General features: G+C 39.4%; 1 protein-coding gene across 8 annotated transcripts in view; it reads right to left on the bottom strand.

The window, feature by feature from the left end:
• The window catches only part of LOC127801296 (uncharacterized), a 53,109-nt gene that overhangs the window by 9,427 nt on the left and 18,101 nt on the right, over positions 1–25,581 (bottom strand). For 5 of the 8 annotated variants that reach the window (XM_052336260.1, XM_052336261.1, XM_052336262.1 and 2 more), the window contains exons 2-12: positions 19,210–19,734; positions 18,986–19,126; positions 16,898–18,910; positions 16,692–16,808; positions 16,372–16,554; positions 16,189–16,251; positions 15,362–15,433; positions 15,007–15,267; positions 14,387–14,506; positions 13,389–13,448; positions 12,280–12,320 (exon numbers count right to left, since the gene is read on the bottom strand). In XM_052336260.1, coding sequence (XP_052192220.1) covers positions 12,280–12,320; positions 13,389–13,448; positions 14,387–14,506; positions 15,007–15,267; positions 15,362–15,433; positions 16,189–16,251; positions 16,372–16,554; positions 16,692–16,808; positions 16,898–18,910; positions 18,986–19,126; positions 19,210–19,734 — 3,596 coding nt within the window. Of the gene's footprint in view, positions 1–1,629; positions 1,735–12,279; positions 12,321–13,388; positions 13,449–14,386; positions 14,507–15,006; positions 15,268–15,361; positions 15,434–16,188; positions 16,252–16,371; positions 16,555–16,691; positions 16,809–16,897; positions 18,911–18,985; positions 19,127–19,209; positions 19,735–25,581 lie in introns of all 8 variants that reach the window. The other 3 variants (XM_052336268.1, XM_052336265.1, XM_052336267.1) reach the window with 3 other exon arrangements.

The following is a 25,581-nucleotide window of genomic DNA, read 5'->3' as shown; positions in this document are numbered from 1 at the left end:
CAAAGGTGACACGAGTATTCTTAAATTCTCTGGCTAAAATCCATGGAATACCTAAGTTTATTGTGTCTGACCGAGATAAGATTTTACAAGTGTTTTTTGGCAAGAATTATTCAAGAAGTTGGGGGTGGGGTTACATATGTCCACCGCATATCACCCACAAACAGATGGCCAAACGAAGAGGGTTAATCAGTGTGTGGAGATATACTTGCGTTGCATGTGTTTCACTAAATCTAGAAGCTGGAACAAGTGGTTAGCCCTAGCACAATGGTGGTATAATTCCAGTTACCACAGTGCTATTAAGAGGTGTCCATTCGAGGCTATGTTTGGTTACAAACCCTCCCTTTTGCCTGCTATTTCAAGTCCAAATCCTACTATGGCCGTAGTAGGACAATACTTGCAATAGAGACAACAAATGTTGACCATTCTCAAGAAGGAATTAGTCGCTACCCAAAATCGAATGAAGCAAATAGCTGACAAAAAAAGAAGCGACAAGTCGTTCAATGTGGGGGACAGTTTATTTTAAGTGGCCAAGGTGGGCAAAGTTGCTTACAGGTTGCAACTTCTAGAGGGAGTGAATTCTCACTCTGTGTTTCATGTTTCCTTACTCAAGCAAGCTAAGGAGCCTATGGTTAATGCAAGCCAGGATCTGCCACCAAAAGAAATGGAAGAAGCGGTCAAACCTCGGGCTATTGTGGAGAAGAGGGTCATCTACCAAGGATCACTGCCCTTAACTTAGGTCTTGGTATAGCGGTCTCACCTCCATCCGAAGCACACCACTTGGGAAAATCTGCCTGACTTGTTGAAGCAGTTTCCTAGGGCTGTGGATCTACTCTAATTCTTGGGAACAAGAATTGTTTGAAGAGGGGGGAAAATTATCACGATCCTAGGGTTAGGAAGGGAATATCAATAAATTACAGTTGTAAGAGATAGTTAGATGGTAGTTATGGGAAGGTTGTAATTGGTTAGATTTAAGGACCTCAAAAGTGACTTTGAGGTGGGTTAGATGTTCATAGCTGGGCCTATAGATGAAGATGTCATCAAAGAAAACTAATATGAATGTTCTTACTAAGGCTTGAAAATTTGGTTTATCAATGCCTAAAAAGGAGTTGGGGCGTTGGTGAGCCCAAAGGGCATGACAACAAATTCATATAGCCCTTGGTGTGTAAGGAAAGCTATCTTTGGTATATTAGAGGGCTTCATCAAGATTTGGTAATATCTGAACTTTAGGTCCAATTTGGAAAAGATTTTGGCCCCAGATAACTCATCTAATAGATCATTAATGAGGGGTATAGGGAATTTATTTTTGATGGTGTTGGAGTTGAGTTGACGGTAGTCAACACAAAGCCTCCATGTTGCATCTTTTTTTTATTTTTTCACAAGGAGAACAAGAGAGGCAAACGGGCTTTGGCTAGGTTGAATGATAGAGGTGGATAATATGTTGGAGACTTGTTTCTCTATTTATGCTTTCTGAATTGGTGAATATCTATAGGCTCTGATGTTCACAGGGGTAGAGTTAAGCTTGAGGTGTATGGAATGGTTCAGTGGTCTCTAGGGTGGTAGTGAGTTGGGTTCAACAAATAAGTCCTTAAATTTAGTTAAAAGTATGTGTAAGCTATATGAAAGTTGTACCTTAGTGGAAAGCTGGAGAGTGGCAGAGATGCCAGCTATTTGATGCTTCTTCCCTTCCACTTCTACTTCTATTCCTCCCCATTCCATAGCTTGTATTGAATACAACTGTGCCCTTTACTCTATTAATTTTTGATGCGGTCACCGATCAAGACTCGGCCCAAGGCCGACCCAACCAAACCGGAACAGTATCACCAAAATAATAGTGCCATAATGTTATTTTAATACTTTTTAAGTTTTAGAATTCTACTTGATTTAGGATTCTACTTTATATTTCTACTTGATTTAGGATTCTATTTCATGTTTCTACTTGATTTAGGATTCTACTTCATATTTGATTAGGGTTTTATTTTTATTAGGATTCTAGTTGACTTTTATTTAGGATTTATTTCTATTAGAATTCTAGTTGGATTTTGTTTACAAATATTAGATAGATTTGGATTAGCCAAATACTATAAATATGCCTAGGATCTAAAGTTTGTAATAAAGTTTTTCTTAATCAAATTTCAGCAACCTATTTAGGTTTTCTTAGCAAAACAGTTTTGTTTTTGTGTTTTCTTGAAAGCCAAGCTTTGGCCATTGAAGTTTGCCCTTCCAAGGGTTTATTTTGGTGTGTTTTTTCATACACGCGTTACACGTTGTGTCAAGTGATATCAGAGCGGTTCATCAACCAATCAGATGGCCAATCTTGAAAGTAACGGTAGCAACCAGCCTCATGACGGTGATTGGGGGCTGCCCGCGGTTTGGAGAGCAATTGAAGAACAACGGGAAATAACTCGTACAATAGAGCAGCAATTAGAGCGAATCCGCAACCAATTGGGCGTTTTACAACGAGTTAAGGATAATCGGAACCGGACTAATGGCATGAATCAAGCCGGCTATGTTAAACCGGGAAGACCAGCCATTAATCTGTCCTCATTAATCCTAGAAGACCAATGATGGATGATAGCGATGATGAGGATGATCTTGGTCGTATGATAGCCAACCCTAGTGGTAAAGGGGTTAAGAGGAATGCACAGCAACACAACAATTGGGGAAACGATGAGTATAAACTAAAGAATGACTTTTCGATAAGTTTGGAGCTTGATTTCGAAGATTATGTTGTCCCAGCAACCTCAACGTCTACAAACTCAGGTCTGATTTATGTTGCTAACATGACAGAAACTCCAAGGTTATTGACTCATACTAGGGTATTTTCCAGTCCTGAGGGCTCAGGCATTGCTTCGCAACCCAATGATGGTGGTGTTTCTTCTGATCGACTTGCGACTATAAAGGAGATGGAGGTCATGGTAGCAAATCCTTCTACAGTTTATTCAAGCTCTGGCATGGTTGAATCTAAGGCAATAAGAACATATTCACCTTCGCAATTGCAAAAGCAAGATGGTCACATGAGTCTCTTTGTGGATAGGGGTGTTGGATCTCCTAGGCTAGTTAACTCAATTGTTGTTATAGCTGATCAAATGCTTAGACCAAAGGAAGATTCAAGCATCAATATTTTAAGTGATGGAGAGATTGTTGGTAGTCATGGAATAAGCTTTTATTCGAAACAGTTGCAAAAGAATGCTTCTCCTGGCAAGAAAAATCTACAAATAAATTCAGAATCCGTTGAGGAGTCAAAATCAAGAAAGCTAATGAGAGGAGAAAGACTTGTGATAAGATCTACCAAATTAGAGAAGCGCTCAAAATGGAATGTTCAACATCCTCAATCTAACAGTAATAATACAATGGAGGTAGAGGGTAACAAACATGGCAATGGTTGGACCCATGCCAATGCAGATATGGCTAAGAAGGGGAGGAGTGTCTTTGCTCATGTTCCCTTAGCAGAAAAATTCAAGCAGTTTAGGAAGGTGTCAAGCAAAGGTTGCACAAATAAGAAGTACACGGCGACAGCTGACAAGCATAGAAAACACAAGGTATTTGAGATTGGAGATGAAGTCATGATATTCTTAAAGAAGAAACGGATTCTAGCAGGACAACAGAACAAGCTCAAGCCAAAGAAGTATGATCCTTACAAGATTACAAAGAAGATATATGATAATGCTTATGTTGTGGATTTTCCTAATCATATGAGTATTTCCAAACATTCAATGTGGCTAATCTCTTATCGTACTTACCGGATGTGGATTTGTTCAAACGGGATCAAAATTCGAGGTCGAATTTTTCTCAAGTGAAGGTGAATGATGCGGTCACCAATCAAGACTCGGCTCAAGGCCGATCCAACCAAACCGGAACAGTATCACCAAATAATAGTGCCATAATGTTATTTTAATACTTCTTAAGTTTTAGAATTCTACTTGATTTAGGATTCTACTTTATATTTCTACTTGATTTAGGATTCTATTTCATGTTTCTACTTGATTTAGGATTTTACTTCATATTTGATTAGGGTTTTATTTTTATTAGGATTCTAGTTGACTTTTATTTAGAATTTATTTCTATTAGAATTCTAGTTGGATTTTGTTTACAAATATTAGATAGATTTGGATTAGCCAAATACTATAAATATGCCTAGGATTTAGAGTTTGTAATAAAGTTTTTCTTAATCAAATTTCAGCAACTTATTTGGGTTTTCTTAGCAAAACAGTTTTGTTTTTGTTTCTTCTTGAAAGCCAAGCTTCGGCCATTGAAGTTTGCTATTCCAAGGGTTTATTTTGGTGTGTGTTTTCACACACGCGCTACACACTGCGTCAATTTTTGTAATTTCTTTCCATTGATCACTTTGCACTCCCCTTCTTCCATATTGCCCATCAAAGTCAACTTCTTACACCCTATCTCCACAGTGACTTCTAATTTGTTGAAGTCAAATGTTAAGGGACTGACTATACGCATCCAGTCAACTCCTAAAACAATGTCACATTCTCCCAATTCCAAAATTCTCAAGTCAGCTTGGAATTCTAGCCCTTGCATTATCCATCTAAAGTCCACACACTTGTAGTGGCTATACATTTTATTTCCATTAGCCACTGTCATTGATGAGGGGGTGGTGGTTGTCATTCTACACTTCATCTTGGTGGAAATGGCTTCATTCAAGAAGCTGTGAGTACTGTCACTATCTATCAACACCATGAGCTTCTTCTTCCCAACCTGCCCCCTCACCTTCATTATTTTCCCAACTAGTCCCCCTCTAAGAGCGTGGATAGAGATCTCTCCACCCTCGTCCCCTTGTTCTTCCTTAGGCATGGTCTCTGCTTCCTCTCTTTCTTCTTCCTCCACTTTCCATGCTTGGTCTTCATCTACCCCTTCCATGTTTGAGAGTCGTCTCTTACACTAGTGTTTAGGGCTATATCGATCCCCACACCTATAGCATAATCCTATCAACCTCATTTGCTCTATAGTGGTAGTTTTGTTAGCAAGTGGATGGGAGTTTCCTTTAGGTATGCCTGGAGTCAATCCAGCAATTAAGGCTTGGGAATTACCCCTCATGGGATGGCTAAAAGTAGGCACCGACCTTGGGAAGGTCTTATTCTTTTTTGAAAATGGCTTCAAGGGTTAATTCTTGCAACCTGGCCTTTTTTGTCGCTTGTCTCACCGTTGTTGGCATCATCATCTTCACCATAGATCTTAGCTCGTCCTTTAAGCCATTGATAAAACTAGACACAAAATATTGCTTTGTAAGGAAGGGTTGAGCATTCCACATTAGAGCACCTAATTCCTTAAACCGATCCTTCCTACTTAAGTTTGTTAAATTCCTCAATCATGTCAGCCATATTTCTCTCCCCAAAACGCTTGCACAATTCCTCAACAAAATCAATCCATCTTGTTTCTACTCCTCTAGATCTGGACTATCCTTGAAACCACGCATCAGTCGTATCATTCAGATAAGCAGTGGCAAGGGTAATCCTTTGATGTTCAGCATTATAAAACTGGAAGAAGTGCTCACTAAAGCAAGAGCTTCACAATGGAAAGAATGAAAAACAAAGGTAGAAAAATACCCCAGGTGCTCTTCCAATTAAAAACAGAACAAATGAATAATGAAACACTTAACATAAGAGGAAAGCTGACTTATATACTGTCAACTTTCATACAACATATTAAAACGCGTCAAACAGAAACAACAAACAAAAACAACTAACTAACCACTTACAAAAACAGCAACAATACTACAACAAAGCAGAAATATCTTCAACATGCCCCATCAAACGAGACTCCATAATCAACTGTGAGCAGAAACAGTTGTGCAATGACCAACAGGTGTCATGTGGAGTCGAAGTTTGTTACATAGAAACAAGAACCGATCCGTAGGCAAGCCCTTGGTAAAAATGTTAGCAACTTGATGCTAAGAAGGAACATACCGAATTTCCACATCTCCAGATTCAACCTTCTCGCAAACAAAATACACATCAACTTCAATGTGCTTAGTCCTGGAGTGGAACACAGGATTTTCAGCAATAGACTTAGCAGCTAGGTTGTCACACCAGAGAATAGGTGTAGCAGGAAAAGGATAACTCAATTCAGTTAGTGAAGTCTTTAACCACAAGATTTCAGTAACACCTTGCGCCATAACTCGATATTCTGCTTCACCAACAGAACGAGCAATCACAGTTTGCTTCTTTGAGCTCCAAACTAAGAGATTATCTCCAAGAAAGGCATAGACACCACTAGTGGACCGTCTGGTGACTTTACAACCAGTATGGTCAGCATCAGTATACACAGAGAGAGCCAAACCAGAAGAAGATGGGGTGAACTTCAGACCAAATCCAATTGTTCCCTTCAGATAACGAAGTAAACGTTTACAGGCAAGCCAATGTTGAACCTTTGGAGCAGTTGAGAACTGACTTAGCTTATTAATAGTGAAGGCAATATTCGGACGAGTATAGGTGAGATATTGAAGAGACCCAACAATAGTCTGATAAAGAACTGGGTTCGAAAAATCATCACCATCAGTAGTTAATGAACAGCCTGAACTCATGGGAGTTGTACAAGGCTTACAACCAGTCATGGCAGCCTTCTGAAGTAAGTCCAATGTATACTTGGACTGAGTCAAATACAAGCCAGTAGCATCCCTATAGGCCTCAAAGCTAAGAAAATAGTTAACAAATCCAAGAGTCTTGAGGGAAAAATAGGTGTCTAGATCTTTGATACAGGCATGTAAAGCAGCTGTATTGGAGCCTGTGATGAGAATATCATCGACATACACCAGAACAAACAACACATATGTAGACTCCCCTTTTAAAAACAAAGAAGCATCCGAGATAGCACGCACAAAGCCCCAATCCGGCAGAGCAGTTCGCAACTTATTGTACCAAGCTCGTGGAGCTTGTTTAAGGCCATAAAGAGACTTCTTCAGTCTGCACACATGTGAAGGAAGCTTTGAACTAATAAACCCCTCAGGCTGCACCATATAAATAGCCTCTTGCAGAGAAAATAAGACTCTAATAGTAAGAGCTTTAACTACCGGGCTAAATGTCTCGGCATAATCAATGCCAGGAGTTTGAAGAAACCCTTTTGCAACAAGCTTAGCTTTATACTTAAGAATAGACCCATCAGGCTTGTATTTAACCTGGAAAATCCAATTACAAGCGATCAAATTCATATCAGAGGAAGGAGGAACAAGGTCCTATGTATTATTGCATTGAAGAGCAGAATATTCCTCTTTCATAGCTTGAGCCCAATTGGAGTCTAAAAGAGCTTCTTGAACAGTATTAGGTTCTAGAGAGCTCAGTAGGACATGTGGAGAAGAAAGAGTTAACTGTCTGGCCTTAGAACGAGTGATCATTGGATGAATAGACAATGCTGGAGTAGTAATTGTAGACTGAAGATGGGGAGGAGTAGAACTGGAGGAAGAGTTTGAAATTGAATTGGAAGATAAACGAGAAGGTTGAGAAAGAGATGGTTGGTCAGAAGCAGGAGATGAATGAGAATTAGCAGCAGGACAAATAGAAGAAGGAATAGGTGCTACTCGAGGAGCTGAACAAGAAGAGACAGAAGAATGTTTGAAGAAATTAAGAACATCTGTGGACACACCCGAGAAAGACGATTGTTTAGATGAAGAGTTTGATGAAACTGAACTGGGAAACAACTGAGAATATGGAAACTCATCAAGATTGAAAATGACATGACGTGTTATATACACTCTACCCGAAGAATCCATGCATTTGTACCCAGCATGCACATGACTGTAACCTAAAAGCACACATTTAGTAGAATGAAAATTAAACTTGTGCTTGCTATAAGGTCGAAGATACGGAAAGCAAGCACAACCAAATGGTTGCAACTGAAGATAGTTAAGGAGTTTGTGATAAAGTTTTTCAAAGGGACTTTGAAACTGTAATGGTGCAGCTAGTAACAAATTAATAGTAAAGATAGTTGTTTGAAAGGCTTCAACCCAGAATTTGAGAGGCATTTGAGCATGAGATAAAAGAGATAGACTCATTTCAACAATATGCCTATGTTTTCTTTCAGCAACTCCATTTTGCTGGTGTGTATAGGGACAAGAAAATCTATGTTGAATACCATAAGAGGCAAGATAGGGCAGTAAAGCTTTAAATTCTCCCCCATTGTCTATATGAAGAGCACGAAATTTGGATTTGTATTGCAACTCAACAAATTTATGAAAGGTCTTGAAGACATTTAACGTGTCAGACTCTTGTCTAATAGGATACAGCCATGTGTAACGAGTAAAAGCATCCACAAAAACTATGTAGTACCTATATCCCTCAATGGACAAGACTAGGGATGGACCCCACAGGTCTAAATATACAATTTCTAGAGGATGCTTTGCTGAAATTTGACAAGAAGCAAAAGGAAGTTGATGTAGCTTACCCAATTTGCAAGAATCACAAAAAGACAGATGGTTAGAATTGCATGAAATATGTATTTTATTGAGAACATGTTTCAATACATTGAAATAAGGATGACTCAGCCTATCATGACACTATTTACAAACTCTATTGTTATTACAACAGGACTGTAAGCTAGACAAAGATAAATTTTGCCTATTACAACAATTAACAAGATCGTGTGAAACAAATGAGATAGGAGACTTCTTAGAGGTAATAGCAGAGAAATTGCTAATTTCAGAAGAAGAAGAAACACTGCGAGGCTGAGCACGAGCAAGTGCTGGAGCAAGTTGATAAAAACCATCTTTAAGCACCCCTCGGAATAGCACCTGACCCATTTCCTTGTCCTTGATCAAACAAAAGGTGGAGTGAAATTCAGCAATGACATTATTTTCATTAGTAAGTTGAGACACACTAATGAGGTTTTTAGTCATTTTAGGCACATGTAAGACATTTGGTAATGAAAGAATGGAAATAGGAGTTGAATGCGTAAGCATTTGAGTAAGACCAACATTTGAGATTGGAAGAGTCTTACCATTACCAACAGCTACCTTATATGTCCCATTGTAAGGAGAATGAAGAGAAAGATTGTTTAAGCTAGAAGTGATGTGGTTTGTAGCACCTAAGTCTACACACCAAGATTGATCACCAAATTGATTAGAATGTGGATAATGCTGAGAATACTGAGGTCTGGAGTCAAAAGGAGGTTGTGACACATGTCCATATGAAGTCCCAAATGGAAACTCTAATTCAATCAAGTAACCTCGATTGGACTCCTAAGAAGAAGCTATGAAAGCCTAAGAGTCGAATTGAGATGTGCTGCCACCTTCTTTACCAAATGAATTAAAATTTCGCTGAAAGTTTATGTCAAACCTATGATAACATCGATCAGCAAAATGTCCTGGTTTGCCACATAATTGGCAATAAAACCGTTTGCCTGACAATCTGCCTCGACCTCGATTATTTCCTCCTCTGTAATTACCTCCTCCTTGAAATTTAGTGGAATTCCTACCTCCTCTGGTTGTTTGAGATGCAAAATTCACTAACATTGTAGCATTCTCAAAAGTATTTCCATTTGATACCTGAGAAACATTCTCAGTTGACAATCTCTGCTCATGCATCAACAAAAGATATTGCACCTTATCTATGCTGATCTCATCCATCTGATAGGTGATCAAACCTATGACATTGTCATAGTCATCACCTAATTCATTCAATATCGCCATTAACAAGCCCTTGTCACTAATCATATCACCAATAGCAGCTAAGGAATGTCCCATAGTCTTGATTTTCAAGAGATAATCATTCACTGACAGATCATTCTTCTTTATCGATCTAAGTTGTTGCTTCAGCTAAAACGAGCGAGCAACAATTTGTTGAGAATATAAATTCTCCAGAAAAGGCCACACCTCTGACGAGCTTTCACAATGTATTACCTGACCTAGGACTTCCTTGTCAATCGTTGAAAATAACCAGCCTAACAGAAGCTGCTCAGATCAAATCCAACTAAGATAATCTGGATTAACAACCTCCTGCTCTCCTTGATCGGAGTACTGATACTTAAGCGGTGGAGCAGTTTTGTCAACAAACTGCATTAGATCAAACGCACGGATAGTCGCCATGATTTGCGCCTTCTAGTAAAGATAATTACTGGAATTAAGTTTCGTCAGAACGAAACTAAATGCCTTTGCTACTGTCGTAAAATCCGACTGAGTAGCTACAGACAATGTTGAAGCAGATTGAGGAGGATTGGATGAGGCTGAATTGTGCGACATCATTGATGTAAGTCTTTGGCTCTGATACCATGAAGCGAGAGCTTCACAATGGAAAGAATGAAAAACAAAAGTAGAAAAATACCTCAGGTGCTCTTCCAATTAAAAACGGAACAAATGAATAATGACACACTTAACATAAGAGGAAAGCCGACTTATATACTGTCGACTTTCATACAACATATTAAAACGCGTCAAACAGAAACAACTAACTAACCACTTACAAAAACAGCAGCAACACTACAACAAAGCAGAAATATCTTCAACACTCACACTAGTGGATCCACCACCTAGGCTTGGATCTGTTGAATATAGGTATTTCTAACCTCAACATCAGTCTGTGAGCAGTATTATGAGAAGACAATTCTCTTACCTGCACTCTTGGTGCCTCTTCAGATAAGCTTTATGTCTCCACCACGCCTATAGGCCTAGGAAGAATTCCTTGGCCTACCACACCTGAATCAACTACAGATCTGGAAGGTAATTCTGGAGGTAGCTAGAATTGAGGAAGTGAAGACAGCATGTTAAACATGCTGTTGATTATCTGTCCGTACTACTTCATCGTTTCTCTATGTCATTCTAATTCTCTTTGCATGCCTTCCCAAGAGGCTGTGAGATCCTCACGCATCCCTTCCCTAATCACAATTACATCTTCTCTGCTTTGAGTGACAGCTTTGTGAGTCTGTGTGATTCTGAACTCCAATGCTTCCATTCTTAACTCCAATTGCTTCAATCTCGTCCCTTCCACAATAACAATCTATGACCAATCCACTCCTTCCAATCAACACAAATCCTAAATTCACGTCACATATCACAATTCAACGTGATCTGATATATTATGTTCTTCCGCAGCCACGCCAATTCTATGCCGGAGATCGCTGACTCTGATACTAAATGTCAAGTCTCTCAAATGAGACTTGAACACAACAGAGCTTAGAGGGAGATCGAGGAAGAGGAGAGAGTTTTGGAGGGAGAAATTGAAAGAGAGAATTGAGAGGGAAGAGAAATAGGAGGGAAAGAATTATGTTATTTCTCAACATGAATTCCCATCCTCTTACATCTTAGCCTTATATAGGCTCTTCCCACTAGCTACGAGCATAAACCGTAAGGGAAACAATCAACAAAGCAACACCTAACTAATACAAGTGGCTATTGCCTTAACAACAAGATTTCAAAATTGCCCTTGGATTGTGACACCTATTTGGTTGTGTCTGGTCCCCCTTTTAGGAGAAACTTTCAGGACTGGGAATTGGAGTTCTGACAGCATTTTCAAGTTCTCTTTGTTGGATTCTCGGGTAAACAGCTGGTACAGCTATGTGTATGTGGCTATTATAGAAAGGTAGACTTGGTGGTGCAAGGCTGTAAATGGCAGATCCAATGGCATAAATCAGGGAAGAAAAAAAGGAAGATAGCAATCAATCTAAATGGCAGTTATTTTATATCAGCTGTGATTAGGAGAATGTTTCTATGTATATTCTTTCCTTTTCTAGATTTCTAAAACTGTATATTCTAGAGTTATAAATAAAGGGAAAGCCGAAGAGGTAGGGGTCTTTGTCTACCCTTTCAAAAGCCTAATTGCCTGCTGATTTTAACACACTCTTGATGATTATCCTCCTTTAGGTCAATATACTGGTTTGGCTGTGGATTTGTTCATTGGTGTTCTTCAAGATGGGGAAGTCTTTCCCCTAGAAAGCCATTTGGAACCAAAAACACCCCTAGGGTGGCTTTCTTTGTTTGGTTCACTGCTAATGGAAGCTTGTGACAATGGGTGAGCCAAGGAAAAGAGGCCAGTTTTTGGTTGATTGGTTTTTTATGTGCAAAAAAATTTTGGTTCAGGCATTCAACACTTGTCACAGACACGGTTTTGGCATCTCATTCCTTTGATGGAGGAGCATTCTGTCTATTGCCTTAAAGCCTCTATTCTCTTCTCTTTGTTTATGTAGATGTTTGTTTGGCTCTGCCCCTCTTTCTACCTCTTCTTTTTCTATTTTTATATATGAGCTGTTTAATTTTAGCTTCTGAGTTTTCTGTGTTGTACCTGGTTTATGATGGTTCTTTTAGTATATAATACACAAAAAAAGATTCAAACGCTTTTGACTTACCCAAAGAAGTAAAAGAAGTCCATCAAAAGGCTCCCAAAGTTCTACAAGTAAATAATACACAAATGAATTAGTAAAAATATAGATTAATACATTTACCATAGTGCATAAATACAAGGTGAAAACTTTTATGCCTTGCATGCAGCCAACAAATTGGGGATTAGACTTTCTTCATATAATGATTCTGCCCTGATTATACAGGCAATGCATGAATATAAAGGTAGCAGCACGTGGGTCATGTATGTATAACAAGAAGAAGATCCAGATAAAGTTGGAGCACTAAGAATTTGGAAATGCAAACCTTGGCATGCCCATAACAAGAAGACAATAAGGAGTTAAACCATACAATTGATGCCGAATTTTCACAAAGGTACTTAATGAGAAAACTGAGGGAACAAAATAGACTCAAAAGAGCAGAAGCACAAAAAAAGGAAAAAGAGCAAATAAAGGAAAAACTACACTCCATCCACCACAATAGCAACACTGGCATCACTTGGTCTGGCTCAGTAAAACAAAAGAAAGGATGACAGATAACCTAAGCGTGGTTATGTTAAAATTATGGACAAATAAACCTAAACAACAGAGGAAAATATAAGCTAAGTTGATCCAAGTAACTAAAGCAAAAAGTTCACTTAGATCACACATTTTTATGTTATCTAAACCTTTAACTAATTCTTTGTGGGGCCTTAAACATGTACATGGTAAGGTACATAACATTAAAATCCGTGTTGCATGGAGCAATATGGCTGCTGAGCACAAGCATACATCTAAGTGCCAGGTTCAAGACTTCTCAGGCTGAACATTCATATTTCTAGATATTGTTCTTCTATTTCTTAAGATAAAATGGTTCTTGTACAGCATTGAGCATTGGTGAGGACACTTCGTTCATTTCTAGAGCAACATGAGACCAATTATACATCTTGTACACAAGCTTGCAAACTGTGTGGCTCACTATCAACACTTCTAATTGGCATGAGAGATATGTAACGTATAACAAATTTGAAGACAGATTTAAACTCCAAAAAAGAAGACGATCACTCTAATTTGACAGCCTTGTAAACCATGGGGGAAAAAAGATAACTACCCCATAGGTTCAATGTTTCACATCTTACTTGATTGATAGGCCGTCCATGATGATATTCGTGCTGAAGAAAACGTGTGATAAGTAACACCTGTAAAAGGATGTAAAAGTTCATTAAAAATGAAAAGGCCTCAGTAAATACAAAAACACATTTATACTTATTGTTAATGAGATTGAGCCACACCATGTGTTAGTTTTTGAATATTGTTGTGTTATATTTGTGTCTCATGCCTGTATCCATGCTTCTTATATCACAATATAGACAGCATTACTCTTCCTAATTGAAGCACTTACAATTCTTGATCAACATGCACAAATCATCTTAATCAACTTTCTTTCATTTTAGATTTAGTAAATGAAACCTCTATCATCTCATCAATTTGATTTTTCTTAATCTAACACTCCTTTTTTATATCATGCCTACCCATCTCAACTTCTTTCATTCATGCAACATGTATTTCCCCAATATTATTTTTGCTAACAAGTTCATTCTTGATTGACAAACAATATGTACATTAAAGCAATGCAACCTTACAATTAACAACATATCAAGCCTTAATCCCACCATGTGGGGTTGTCTACATTAATTCTTGCTTGCCAAACATTTCTATCAATGGCAGGCCTTAAAACTCGTCATGCCTAAGATTCTCCCATCAAGTTTTTCTTTGTCATCATTTACCTCTTTTACTAAATACTTGTTCCATTCCGTCTACTCTCCTAACAAGAGCCTCTATTGGTTTTTTTTTTCACATGACCAAACCATCTTATCATATCTCATGCATCTTATCTTCTGTCAATGAAATCTTGCAACTGTTTTCTAAAATTTTCTTGAGACATATAGTATGCATTTATTACACAACACACTCAAAAACACTTATTTGCTCAGTGCATACAGGCAATGATCTTCCAAGAAAATAAAAAGCTGAATGTAACTGAGAATTCAACCACATAAATCATAAGCCAGTACATCAATAATTTTTTGAAATGTTGGCATCAAAACGACTAAATAGATCACACATCAGAACTCACCAAACAATATGAACTTAAGCCACCCGAATAGGACTGGTCAAGACTACGATCTGCCAAGAACGTTTTTAATACTAAAGCAAGAGGTGTAGCAGCTGGAAATTGCTCAGTTAGCTCTTTAACCTGCACGAGATAAAGTGTAATCAAAATTCAGTGAAATGATTCAAGTTTCAACAACACCACTTGTCAGAAACAGGAAAATTGACTCCTGAGATATTATCTTAGATAAAAAGAAATTACTGAGACATGAAAAGGAATCCCATAAGGTGAGGAGTACATAACTGCTGAGCATTGAATTAAAAATAGTGAATAATGAAAATTAAATAATAGGCATTCCCCCCAGATGCATTGTAATACAAGGTAGGTGTTACCAAGGAGCAAGGACGTAATTCAAAAAAAGAATTAAATTAGAGTATTCTCAACCATTCTTATGACCCTCTCCTTTGAATGTTTTTTAAGTTGCATGGTTTCATAACAATTTTTACCGAACTGTTGCTGAACCAGTTCAAAACACTGAAGAACCTAGTTCGTGTAAGTGTTTGCCAAACATGAGAACAATGTCAAGGAACAAGATTTGACTACGCAAAATACAAAGAGCAGATCTTTTATTGGAAGCTAGCTACCAGTTCAGTAGTTTGAAGCCCTGTGTGTGATGGTGACTTGAAACTGATGTCAATACGAATTGACTTCATATCTTTGCCATCACCATTATTCATATTGGAACACTTCAGTGAAGAAGAGGCTTCTGAATTAACCAGATTAGCCCTGAAGTTATTGGCTCCCTCAGTGATCTCCTCCGTGAGTTCTTTTACTGTTGATATAGCGGAAGCTGCAGGGGTAACAAGGTCACGAGGAACTTCCACAACAAGCATGATGATAGGGATCTGTAAGCATAAATGCATTAGATGAGATGATGTCAGAAGAAAATATGTATGGACAAAGAAATAAGGAAATTAAATGGATAGAAAGAAGCATTACAGCAGTATTTTCTACTATCTTCAGAGAATCACTTTTAACCCACTCTTGATTAGCAAGATACCTAGCTGCATGCTGAAAGGAAAATTTTGCACAATGTGAAGGTAGGATAGGCTACATCATCATCAAAGAAAACAATGATGACCTTATAGAAAACAGCAGTTTCAAAGTCAACTTCAAAAGTGTATAGATATTAGAATGAAATGGAGTCAGAGCTCTAGAGGAGACAAGAGAAAGTATTAAAAGTAAATCTATGAAAACAAAACAGCGGAATTTTGGTTTTTATGGCAGCACCAAATAAGTGATGTTTTAATGGATCAAAAGGATGTAGTAATACTACATAAGAAAATGATAATGACTTGTCTGATTCCAGCATTTCACAGAGTAAACAGCACTGAAGCAGAAAAACGTTAGCATTTAAAGGAATAACGAAAGAAATAGGGATCACAGAAAGAGAAGCACTATAAACAAGATTCATCCACTACTTCTAATTTTCTAACCAAAGGTGCATCATGTCAAAGATACTATATTTTGGTTCAAAGAAGCCTACTCAATCATCTTGTCCTCTATGTGATGCTTGGAGATGGTGCACCAAAATCATGCAAGAGTAACCACACAACTTGCTACAGCATTATCGATTTAAGTAACTTGATATTTTGATTACTATTTGCATGCTAAGACAGGCAATACCAAATCATCAGCCAGAGAAAAAGCAGAAGCTCCAAAATGTAGAAGAACCTGAATGGGGGTGGGAAATGCTAACAAATTGAATTCTTATTATAACAATTACTTTCACAAGCACACTAGTGTTTTTTAGATTGCCTACTTACCTGGAGGCAAGTTTCCTTAATACCATTGCGTCCCTCCAAAATTCCAGCTTCTTTAATGGGCTCCTAGAAAAAGCACACTCCAGGTTCATTTATTTCCAAACTTCCAACTTCTTTACCAGAAATGCACGCACGACAAAAAATAGAAAGTAAAACAAGGGCAGATAGAGCTGTATAAGTTCTCACCAAGTTCCTCACTGGAGGGAGACAAACCACAAGGTCCACATCACTTGATGGAAGGGACAACCCAGTTGCATTTGAACCAAATATGTTTGTCCTAGAACGGGGCCATAAAACTTGCAGAGAACGAGCAACCCGCTTTATAGCCCAATTTATGTAAGGTTTCCTACTCAAATTCTCTGCCGCAACCTTATATGTCATCGTAAACATGAACCACCAATTATTTTTACAATCACACAGATGCAAGAAAGGGAGAAGTTTCAGCAGCAGAATTTGACGTAACAGCACATATTGAATGCCAGAAAATAAATTGTATTAGCATATACCCGCTTGCAGAAGTTATCAATTTCATCATGTAGGAGGCTGTGCATCAATGACAGAGAAGCTTTACGATTTGGACAATTCAGTAAGTCAGGTAGTTGTAGAGGAAGTGCAACATCTGGCTGTGATATAATAATTGTTGTGTGAGAAAACAGAGAAAAACACATCCACAAAATTAAACATGAGGTTAAAAAAGAATAAAACAACACACATGTTCCTGGTCACGAGTTAACTGGGACATAGCAATCAGACGATCCTGCAGCAGAGACCCTGGTACAGGCTGAACCATTGCATGGGCAGATAGGCTTTTATTTCTCCAGGAAGGCCAAACTACTTCACTACCATCCATGCGTACGCAGGCTTCCTCAAAGCTAATGCCCTCGTGGAACAAACCTCTCACACCCCAGTGCCTTGGGCTGGAGCTACCAGATCGAACTGTTGGAAAGCCCCTATGTTTTCTGGAATTGCCAACAGGAGATGGTGGAGGTGGATGAGGAGCACGTGGAACACAAAGCACTACCGGTGAAGGTGGCCTCTTGATTCGAGGCTGCTCCCGCCTGTTAGGAGGGACACATGGGCTTTTAAGATCATGACTACGCTTAAATTCAGATCTTGATCTTTCCCGTGACATGTTTGGGATGATAATGGGTCGCAAAATGGGGTAAGGAAGTGAATCTCCTGTCTTCACTTCACTATCACCAGGTAAACTTGACAAAGATCCAGAGACATTCTCCTCAGCTGTTGAATCTGTCACTGCTGAAGAGGAATGCAGTAATTTTCCAGTTACCTCGCTCCCCGGTATAACAAAACCAACAGCCTGGTGTCCTGTTGCCAAAGGATCAAAAGGAGAACAAAATGAAGCAGCAGAAGGAGAAGTCAATCCATTTGTACTGTAAGACGAAGAGAAGGCAACCATATCATCAACAGCCCTATTCATGTCTGCTTCTCGCCAAGCCCATGAACTATCGTCAGAACTAAGAGAAGGAGGACGAGAGAAGCTCGTCCCTGGGTGATCAGAAGGGTTCCAGTACATCACACCACCACCGAAGTACTGGCTGTAATCCATCCCAGAAACTGCATGAACCTCATATTCTTCTTCAGATATCCAGTGGTTATCTTGTTCATCTATTAGTTCTTGAGAATTTGTCAAATCAGACAAATCGACAAAATCCCTAGAATATATCCTATCATCATCAGTGGCTGAGACATTGTGTTGCATGTTTTGGGCAGTGAAACCCTGGTGAAAAGATTGCCGCCTCGAGATAAACCCAGAATCATGACTACAAGCAACTGTCGGAGCTAATCCATAGCCATTACGTACCATTGGTGGCCAGTCTAGACTCATTGGCAATTGTCGAGACAGAATCCGGCTGCATCCATTGTCAGTATTTCTCACCTGATGCAATGTTGGTACAAAAGATTGACGGAAGTGATTTTGCCAGTTGTGGCCAACATCCAGGTGTAATCTATCAGTTGCAGGAGGGAGGTGTGAATTAATGGACGGAAAATGCAGAGGATAAACCCTGGGCCACTCATAAGAAGGGCATCCTGAAGAATTTATGGATTGAGTGTCATAAATGCTTCTACTCTTCTGCTCCTGAATAGGTGTAACTTCCTCCTCTGAATCAATGGCTTTCGTTCTTACATCAGACAACAGTGACGTAGAGTCTGTTTCACTTACATGACCACAATTCCTATGGTCCTTATCTTCAGTGCAGATAACATCACCAGATCCAACCACAAGCATATGTGGAGACATTATGCTGGAGTCCACCGTATTATTCATAATTTCAGAACTGGAAGATGTAGAGTGATATTCTTTCACTCTGTCTGAGTAATGGTCCAAACCAGTATCAATGGGACCTTCAGCAGATCCACTGGGCTGCTCTTCAATGGGCCCTTGTGACGATGTAGAGTAGTCTTCTTCATTGCTTTGGACCAGCTTGTCCTCTCCCATAGGCCCACCAGTAAAAGGGCTCAAAGGCAAAAGTTTGTCATTACCAGTTGAAACATTATTTGCTATGTTCTGCATAACAGAATTTTCAGATACTGAATCAGATTTTGCAGCCTCAACTTGGGAGGAAGAGGAAATTCTCGAGCCTCTGGTTTGACAAGTTCCAACTTTAGGATCATTTAAACCAAACTTCTTGACTTCATTGCTCTCTTTCTTACACTTCCTGGAACCACTTTGGACATTTTTGCGGACTGATCCTTCAGTAGGTCCCTGAGTACAGTCAATGGGTTACAATGCATTGGTATCATCAATAATAAATATTAACGAAATTGAAAAGATAATTACAACCATGACAACTGCTGAAGAAGGAATCTCTGTATCTGGACCCTTCTTCTGAAGTGTACCAGCCATCCAATTTGACTTGACAATGTCACCAACCTTAGTATGGGGCAAGCCATACCCATGATCCTGGATCATCCTTCTGGACTACTAAAATCTAAATTTTCTCAAGAACTTATCTGAACAAAACAAAAATACTTCAGAAAAAGAAGGGGAAATGGGAATGATACCTTGGCAGCTTTATTGAGTCCAATATCGTCTCTGGAGGCTATTGGAATAGGATTTAACCTTTTCATATTGCGGGACCCACCCTTTTTCCTCCGGGTAGCTGCACTGATTTTCTCTTTGGATTTCTTTGTGGGAAAGTTCGAATTTCCTTCTAGTAGCTCAAGTTTGGTACAATCAAGTGAAATAACCATGAGCAATCCTCGCAGCTTCCTAAATATAAAATCGGAAATGGTGCTGATGGAAGCCAAAGAACTAAGAAATACTCTCTCCTTATCGAATTCACTGTGTTGACATGCTAATAAAATAGTGATAATCTCCTGAAGAACATACAAACCATGGATCATATAGGTTATTGAAGAAGTCTTCCCAGAGGCTGAAGCAGGACTGCAAACCACTCCTGAGGATGTGGCTACAGTCTGCTGTGACGACAAGGTATAGTTGAATCTCTGTAACCTTTCCACTCCTGAACCAAAGATCAATATTTGATCCTCAGAGGTATTAGTTCCCGTCTTCAAGATTTCAGCTGTCTGAAATGTTAAAAGTATCAGAATAACGCAAAAATATAAGCAAGCATTTTAGAATAACATGCTGAAAGCTTCACACAATAGTTGCATTGCAATTCAAGGATATAAACTCCCAAAAGGGAAACAAAATGTCAACTAGAACAAAGGCATTGTACCAACTATCTACCCCACCAATGTTTCTGGTGTTCATAACCTTTTAAATCACATACAACCATACACAAAGACATTCAGAAAAATTGTCCCCTTTGCAACTCAAACCACAACCTGGAAACTCCACATAAATATTATTCATGTAATAGCCTCTTACTACAAAATTTGACAGCATTAATTTGTAACTGTGATTTGCTTTTAGGTTTCTATCAATTTTTTTCCTCCATCTCCTTGATCAGATGAGGCAAAAGAACAAAAAAGAAACATCAATGAAAGGTTTTCTACCAATTTTATTTGGCCCTCCTCTACCTCTTTGGATGTAAACTTCTTTAATTCTATCCACTCATTTCAAATATGTGTCTGTGTCCACCGGCCTTCTTCTTATGCATTCAGATCATCTTAATCATGCCTTGTGTGTCTTATCTTCAATACGCCTAAAGGGCGGGCAAGGGCATGAATTTAATTAGTAGCTAGGGGGCAAGGCTGTAGTTTAGCCTGGTATTGTAATAAGCTATAGCTGTATTAAACAGTCACAGCTCTAACAACTTGTACCCTTGTGGTTACAACCATAAGGCTGCCTATAAAAGGATAAGAGGCGTTGAGGATGGGATTTATGCAATTGAATAGAACATAAATCTTTCCCTCCAAAATTCTCTCTCTCTCTCTCTCTCTCTCTCTTTTCCTCTCAATTCTCCCTTCTCCTTTCAAATTCTCTCTCTCCCCCTCCAATTTGAATTATACAGCTACTTAATTTTCCCAAACTGCATAAGCAGTGTTCTAAAACGCGTTAGGTGCTAGTCGGGCATCCAACGGGGGCCTAGTGCCTAGGATAAATATATATACATTTTTTAATTTTAATTTTTTGACGTTATTTAAGATGAACAAGCAACAGCAACAGCAAGATGATGCTTGCTGCTTGCTGCAAGCAAGGAGCAAGAATGAAAATGAAGCAACAAGCAGCAAGGAGAAAGGCGACAAATCCAGGCCACATTTGACGAGAGAGAGTGAATGACCCAAGCGACGACAGGTCCAGGCCGCGCGCGACCCAGGTAGCCGCTTGGGCCACCTAGGCTCCGATCAGGTCCCATTAATCGGGTCGGCGCCTAAGGGGGCCGATTTAACTTTAATCGCGGCGGCCAAGGGCCGCTTAGTGCTTAGGCAGGGCCTAGACAACTGCCTTTTAGAACATTGTGCATAAGTCTCAGATCTAAGACTTATCATTTGGTATCAGAGCGAGACATCCTCGGAGATTGAAGATGATATCAACTCAAGCAAAATCAATAACGAAAGGCACACGTATGAAGCAATTGGAGACGCGCATGGAGGCATTGGAATTTGGAATGAACCAAACTCATAAGGTGATCACTCAGGACAAGGAAGATCAAGCCGCTGCCAGAGAAGCGATGCAACGGGAGTTAGAGAATCACTGGGAAACCATTGATTAGTACGGACAAAGAATTGATAGCATATTCAATATGCTCTCTGCCTTTCCACAATTCAGGCTGCCGCCTAAATTCCCATCCCGACCGATGAGGGATCCCAGTCATTCTGGCCACAGAATACTCCCACGACCTAATGGATTGGTTGAACCAAGTGAGCCGTCAGAGGCGGGCATTGGAGCACCGGTAAGAGGTCTAAATTCTCACACTAATTTCTCCACCCCTATGCCTCATTTGGAGATTCCCTTGTTTGACGGATCCAGGCCGAGGTGGTGGATCTGTCGATGTGAGAGATTCTTTCAATTGTATAATGTGCCCGAGGTGTAGAGGGTCACCATGGCAGCTACATATCTCAATGATACTGCCGACTCCTATTATCAAAGGTGGATCAAGGCGAGGGAGGTGGAGGCTGGATGGAATGAGTTTGCAGAAGAGCTGTGTGTAAGGTTCAGGGAGAAGAACATGTCGAATGGGATTGAGGAGTTCAAGATATCGAAGCAAACAGGAACGATGATTGACTACCTGGACAAGTTCAAAGAATTGAGAGCTCTTATGTGAAATGCACAGCCATTACCTAATGGAATAGTATTTTGTATCGAATTTTGTGAGTGGCCTTAGAGGAGAAATACGATCTATGCTCAAAATGATGTTGCCCTACCACCATGAGGCAAGCCGCAGAGAAGGCCAGGCTTCCAGAATTAACGTTAGAGGCCATCTTTGGGAGGGGTAAGCCGTGGCTTAGGAGCAATGTGAACCCTCCACAGCCTATAGGGGTGAACACGAAGGGGATGAGTGTTGGATTAGCACTGGGACCCCCTAAGACAAATTACAATGGCGCGAAGGGTACTACAATTGAGCAGAGAAGGCAGCTCGAGCTCTGTTACAAATGTGATGATAAGTATGGACCAGGCCATCAGTGCAAACAACAACTCTTGAAGATGGAAGGCAAGGAAGAGGAGGAGGATGAGGAAGAAGGGGAGGTCAATGAGGAAGACATGGAGTTGGTAGGGGAGGCAAAGGTAGAAATGAAGGAAGGGAGATATCTTTCCATGCATTGAAATGAGAGCCAACAGAGAAGATAATAAAAGTCAAGAGGCAAGTCAAAAGGAGAAAGTTGATGGTCCTCATAGATAGTTGCAATACACATAGCTTCCTCAGTTAAGCTACTACCACTGATTTACAGTGTAAGTTAGTGGCCACCACACCGTTGTCTATCACAGCGACAAGGGCAGAGCCACATGAGGCCTGCCCCCACTGGCCAGAAAATTTTTTGGTTTTTAAGTATTTAAATAATAATATTTTATATTAATAAACTAAACACTCAAATAACTTTTTATAAGCTGCCTTTTAAAAGGCATCCATAAGCTTAAACTCCACCATAAACAATACCCAACAAAACCTTAATCATATTTTAATACCATAGTTGTAAAGTTTACTCTATAATCTATTTGCTAGTTTAGTATTCTAAAAATATAAATATTTTGAATGTGATTTCTAAGAATAGTAATTTGACTGATCTTACTCTTAGCAAAATAATTAATTTCTCAAGATTTAGACAGTATTCTAAAACGCGCCAGGTACTAGTCGAGCACCAGGCTAGGGCTAGTGCCTAGGTAGGCTTAAGAAAACTGTTTTTTTTTTGTTTTTTTTAACTTTGTGATGTAACTTGATGTTATTTTCAATTAAATCAAAGTTGAAAGTGGCATGAAAATATATATATATCTAACATATAAATAGAAAAGAAAAAAATATATATATCTAACATATAAATAGAAATAGAAAAATATATATATCTAATATATTTAACATATAAATAGAAAAGAAAATATATATATCTAACATATAAATAGAAAAGAAAATTAAATAACATAATAAACCCTAACAGCTAACACCCAACAACGCGCGCGAGAGAGAGAGAGAGAGGGGTTGAAAGCGAAAGCGAAGATGGAGCTTGACAGCGGCAGCGGCGTTAACGCAGGGAGGATGGAGCATGACAGCGTAGAGGCGGTGAGGAGGTCGCGATGGAGCTGGAGGCAGCAAGGAGGTACCGACGGCGTTGAGGCAACAACAGCCTTGGGCTAAGAGGAGTATGAGAGGGCGAGACGGCTGAGAGGAGTAAGAAAGGCTTCGAAATTGACGAAAGGTAAGATTTAAACCCAAAAATTAGGCGTCCCAGGCGGCTAGACACTGCCGCCGCCTGATTAATCAGGCTGGCGCCTAGAGGGGCCAACTAGGCCATATTCGCGGCGACCAGGGGCCGCCTAACGCCTCACCGGCGCCTAGGCGATCGCCTAGGCCGATTTTTGGAACACTAGATTTAGAAAGTTCCAATAAACAGGTCTTTAAGGAAGTATAAAGATAAAGATTTAGATATAAGATATATTAAGAATTGATTAAAACAAGCAAGTAAATAAAATTAATTAGAGATCATTTACCTCTCTCTAAGCAAGATGTGATGTTGAAGACGACCAGATAGACAAAGTTGATAGCCTAATGATAGGCAAAGATGGCAATGGATTAGGGATGAGTCCCAATTACTTATTTAAAACTAAAATAAATATAAAAATTAAGATATAAGCATAAGAGTCGTTTAAATATTTATTAAAACAAGTATGCAACTGAGAAATCTCAATTTTCCATTAAAAATTAAAATAAATATAAAATTAAGATATAGACATAAAACTTATTTAAAAATTCATCAAAATAAATATGTAAATAGATAAATGAAAAACCTATTACCATCTTTAGCAATGAGCTTAAAACAGAAAACAAGACAAAAAAACTCAACAAATCAAAACTTGCTTAAAGATGCCAAGTGTCAGATCCTAAATCTGACAATGAGGATTCTCTCTGATTAAGAGAGAGACTTGCGAAAACTAAGAAGGAAGATTGAGTCGAGAATTGGGGAGGGAAAGTTAGAGATGGAGAGAGAGAATTGAGAGGGAAATAATATTGATTCAATTATCCAAAAGTGAGTACAATTGGGCTAAGGCGAAGTAGTTATACTACTCAACTAGGAGTATGTGCCAAAACAGTTGCCTAAAATCCCTTCTAGAATCAGCAACTTGCCTACCCACTTGTAGGCGTTAGTTAGCTTTGCCACACATGATGCCAATTATTACAATATTTCTCATGTAGCAGCTAGGTACGTGACATCTTCCCCCCCCCCCCCCCCCCCTTCAAACATTTCTTGTCCTCAAGAAATATGCAGTATAGGCTGGCTGTGTTTGGGAACTGCTTCAGTAAATCTGGGAGGTACTCCCATGTGTTGTTGTCCAAGTGCTTGGATGATAGGAGCCCCTTGCTTGTAGATCACACGCCTGTCCAATATAGCCATAGGAACTGTTGACTCCGCTTCTTCATGGAGACTGGACGAAAGGGAAGGATTTGTGAACTTGTGACCCCACACTTTTCTTGAGAAGAGAGACATGGAAGATCGGATGCATTCGAGCTCCCTCCAATAGTTGTAGTCGGTAGGCCACTAGCCCTACCTTAGCCAACACTGGAAATGGACCGTAGAATTTGGGGCTTAACTTGGATACTGGTTGGTGAGAGATAGCTTTGAGGTGTTGATGGCTGAGTTTCAAGCTTCTTCTTCTGTCTACCATCTGTTACATCCTGTTTTGAGCCTTGGTCAATTCGGTCTTCAGTAGCTTCAAGATTTCTTATCTTTGTTGCATGTAGGCCTCCACTAGCGCCACTGTTGTTGGTTCTTCAACTGCTGGCAACAATGCTAGTTTATAGCTGCATGGTGCCCCAAAAGGAGTCATGTTAATAAAGCTGTGGTGGCATCAATTGTACCACCATTGGGCCATGGCTAACCACTTGTGCCACCCTTTTTGCCTTAGGAAACAGAGGCACCTTAGATAGGACTCAAGGCATTGGTTTACTCATTCAGATTGCTCATCCATTTGAGGATGGTAAGCCGTTGACATATGTAGCTTAGTGCCCAAAGATTTCATTAACTCCTTCCAAAATAAGCTGGTGAAGATCTTGTCCCTGTCAGATACAATAGACTGTGGCACTCCACGTAACTTCACCACGTTATCCAAAAACGTTCTTGCAACCTCTTGGGCTATGAAAGGGTGGGATAAACAAAGGAAATGACTGAATTTGGTGAATCTGTCAACCACCACTAAGATGCAGTCCTTATCTTCTGATTTTGGTAACTTTTCAATGAAATCCACGGTAACATTGGTCCAAGCCTTTTTGGGAATGGCCAAAGGGTGGAGTAACCCTGGTTGGGGCACCGTTTCATGTT

This window comes from Diospyros lotus, chromosome 5, assembly GCF_014633365.1.
Source record: "Diospyros lotus cultivar Yz01 chromosome 5, ASM1463336v1, whole genome shotgun sequence".
NCBI lineage: Eukaryota > Viridiplantae > Streptophyta > Magnoliopsida > Ericales > Ebenaceae > Diospyros > Diospyros lotus.
This window is presented reverse-complemented; position numbering and strand designations above follow the sequence as displayed.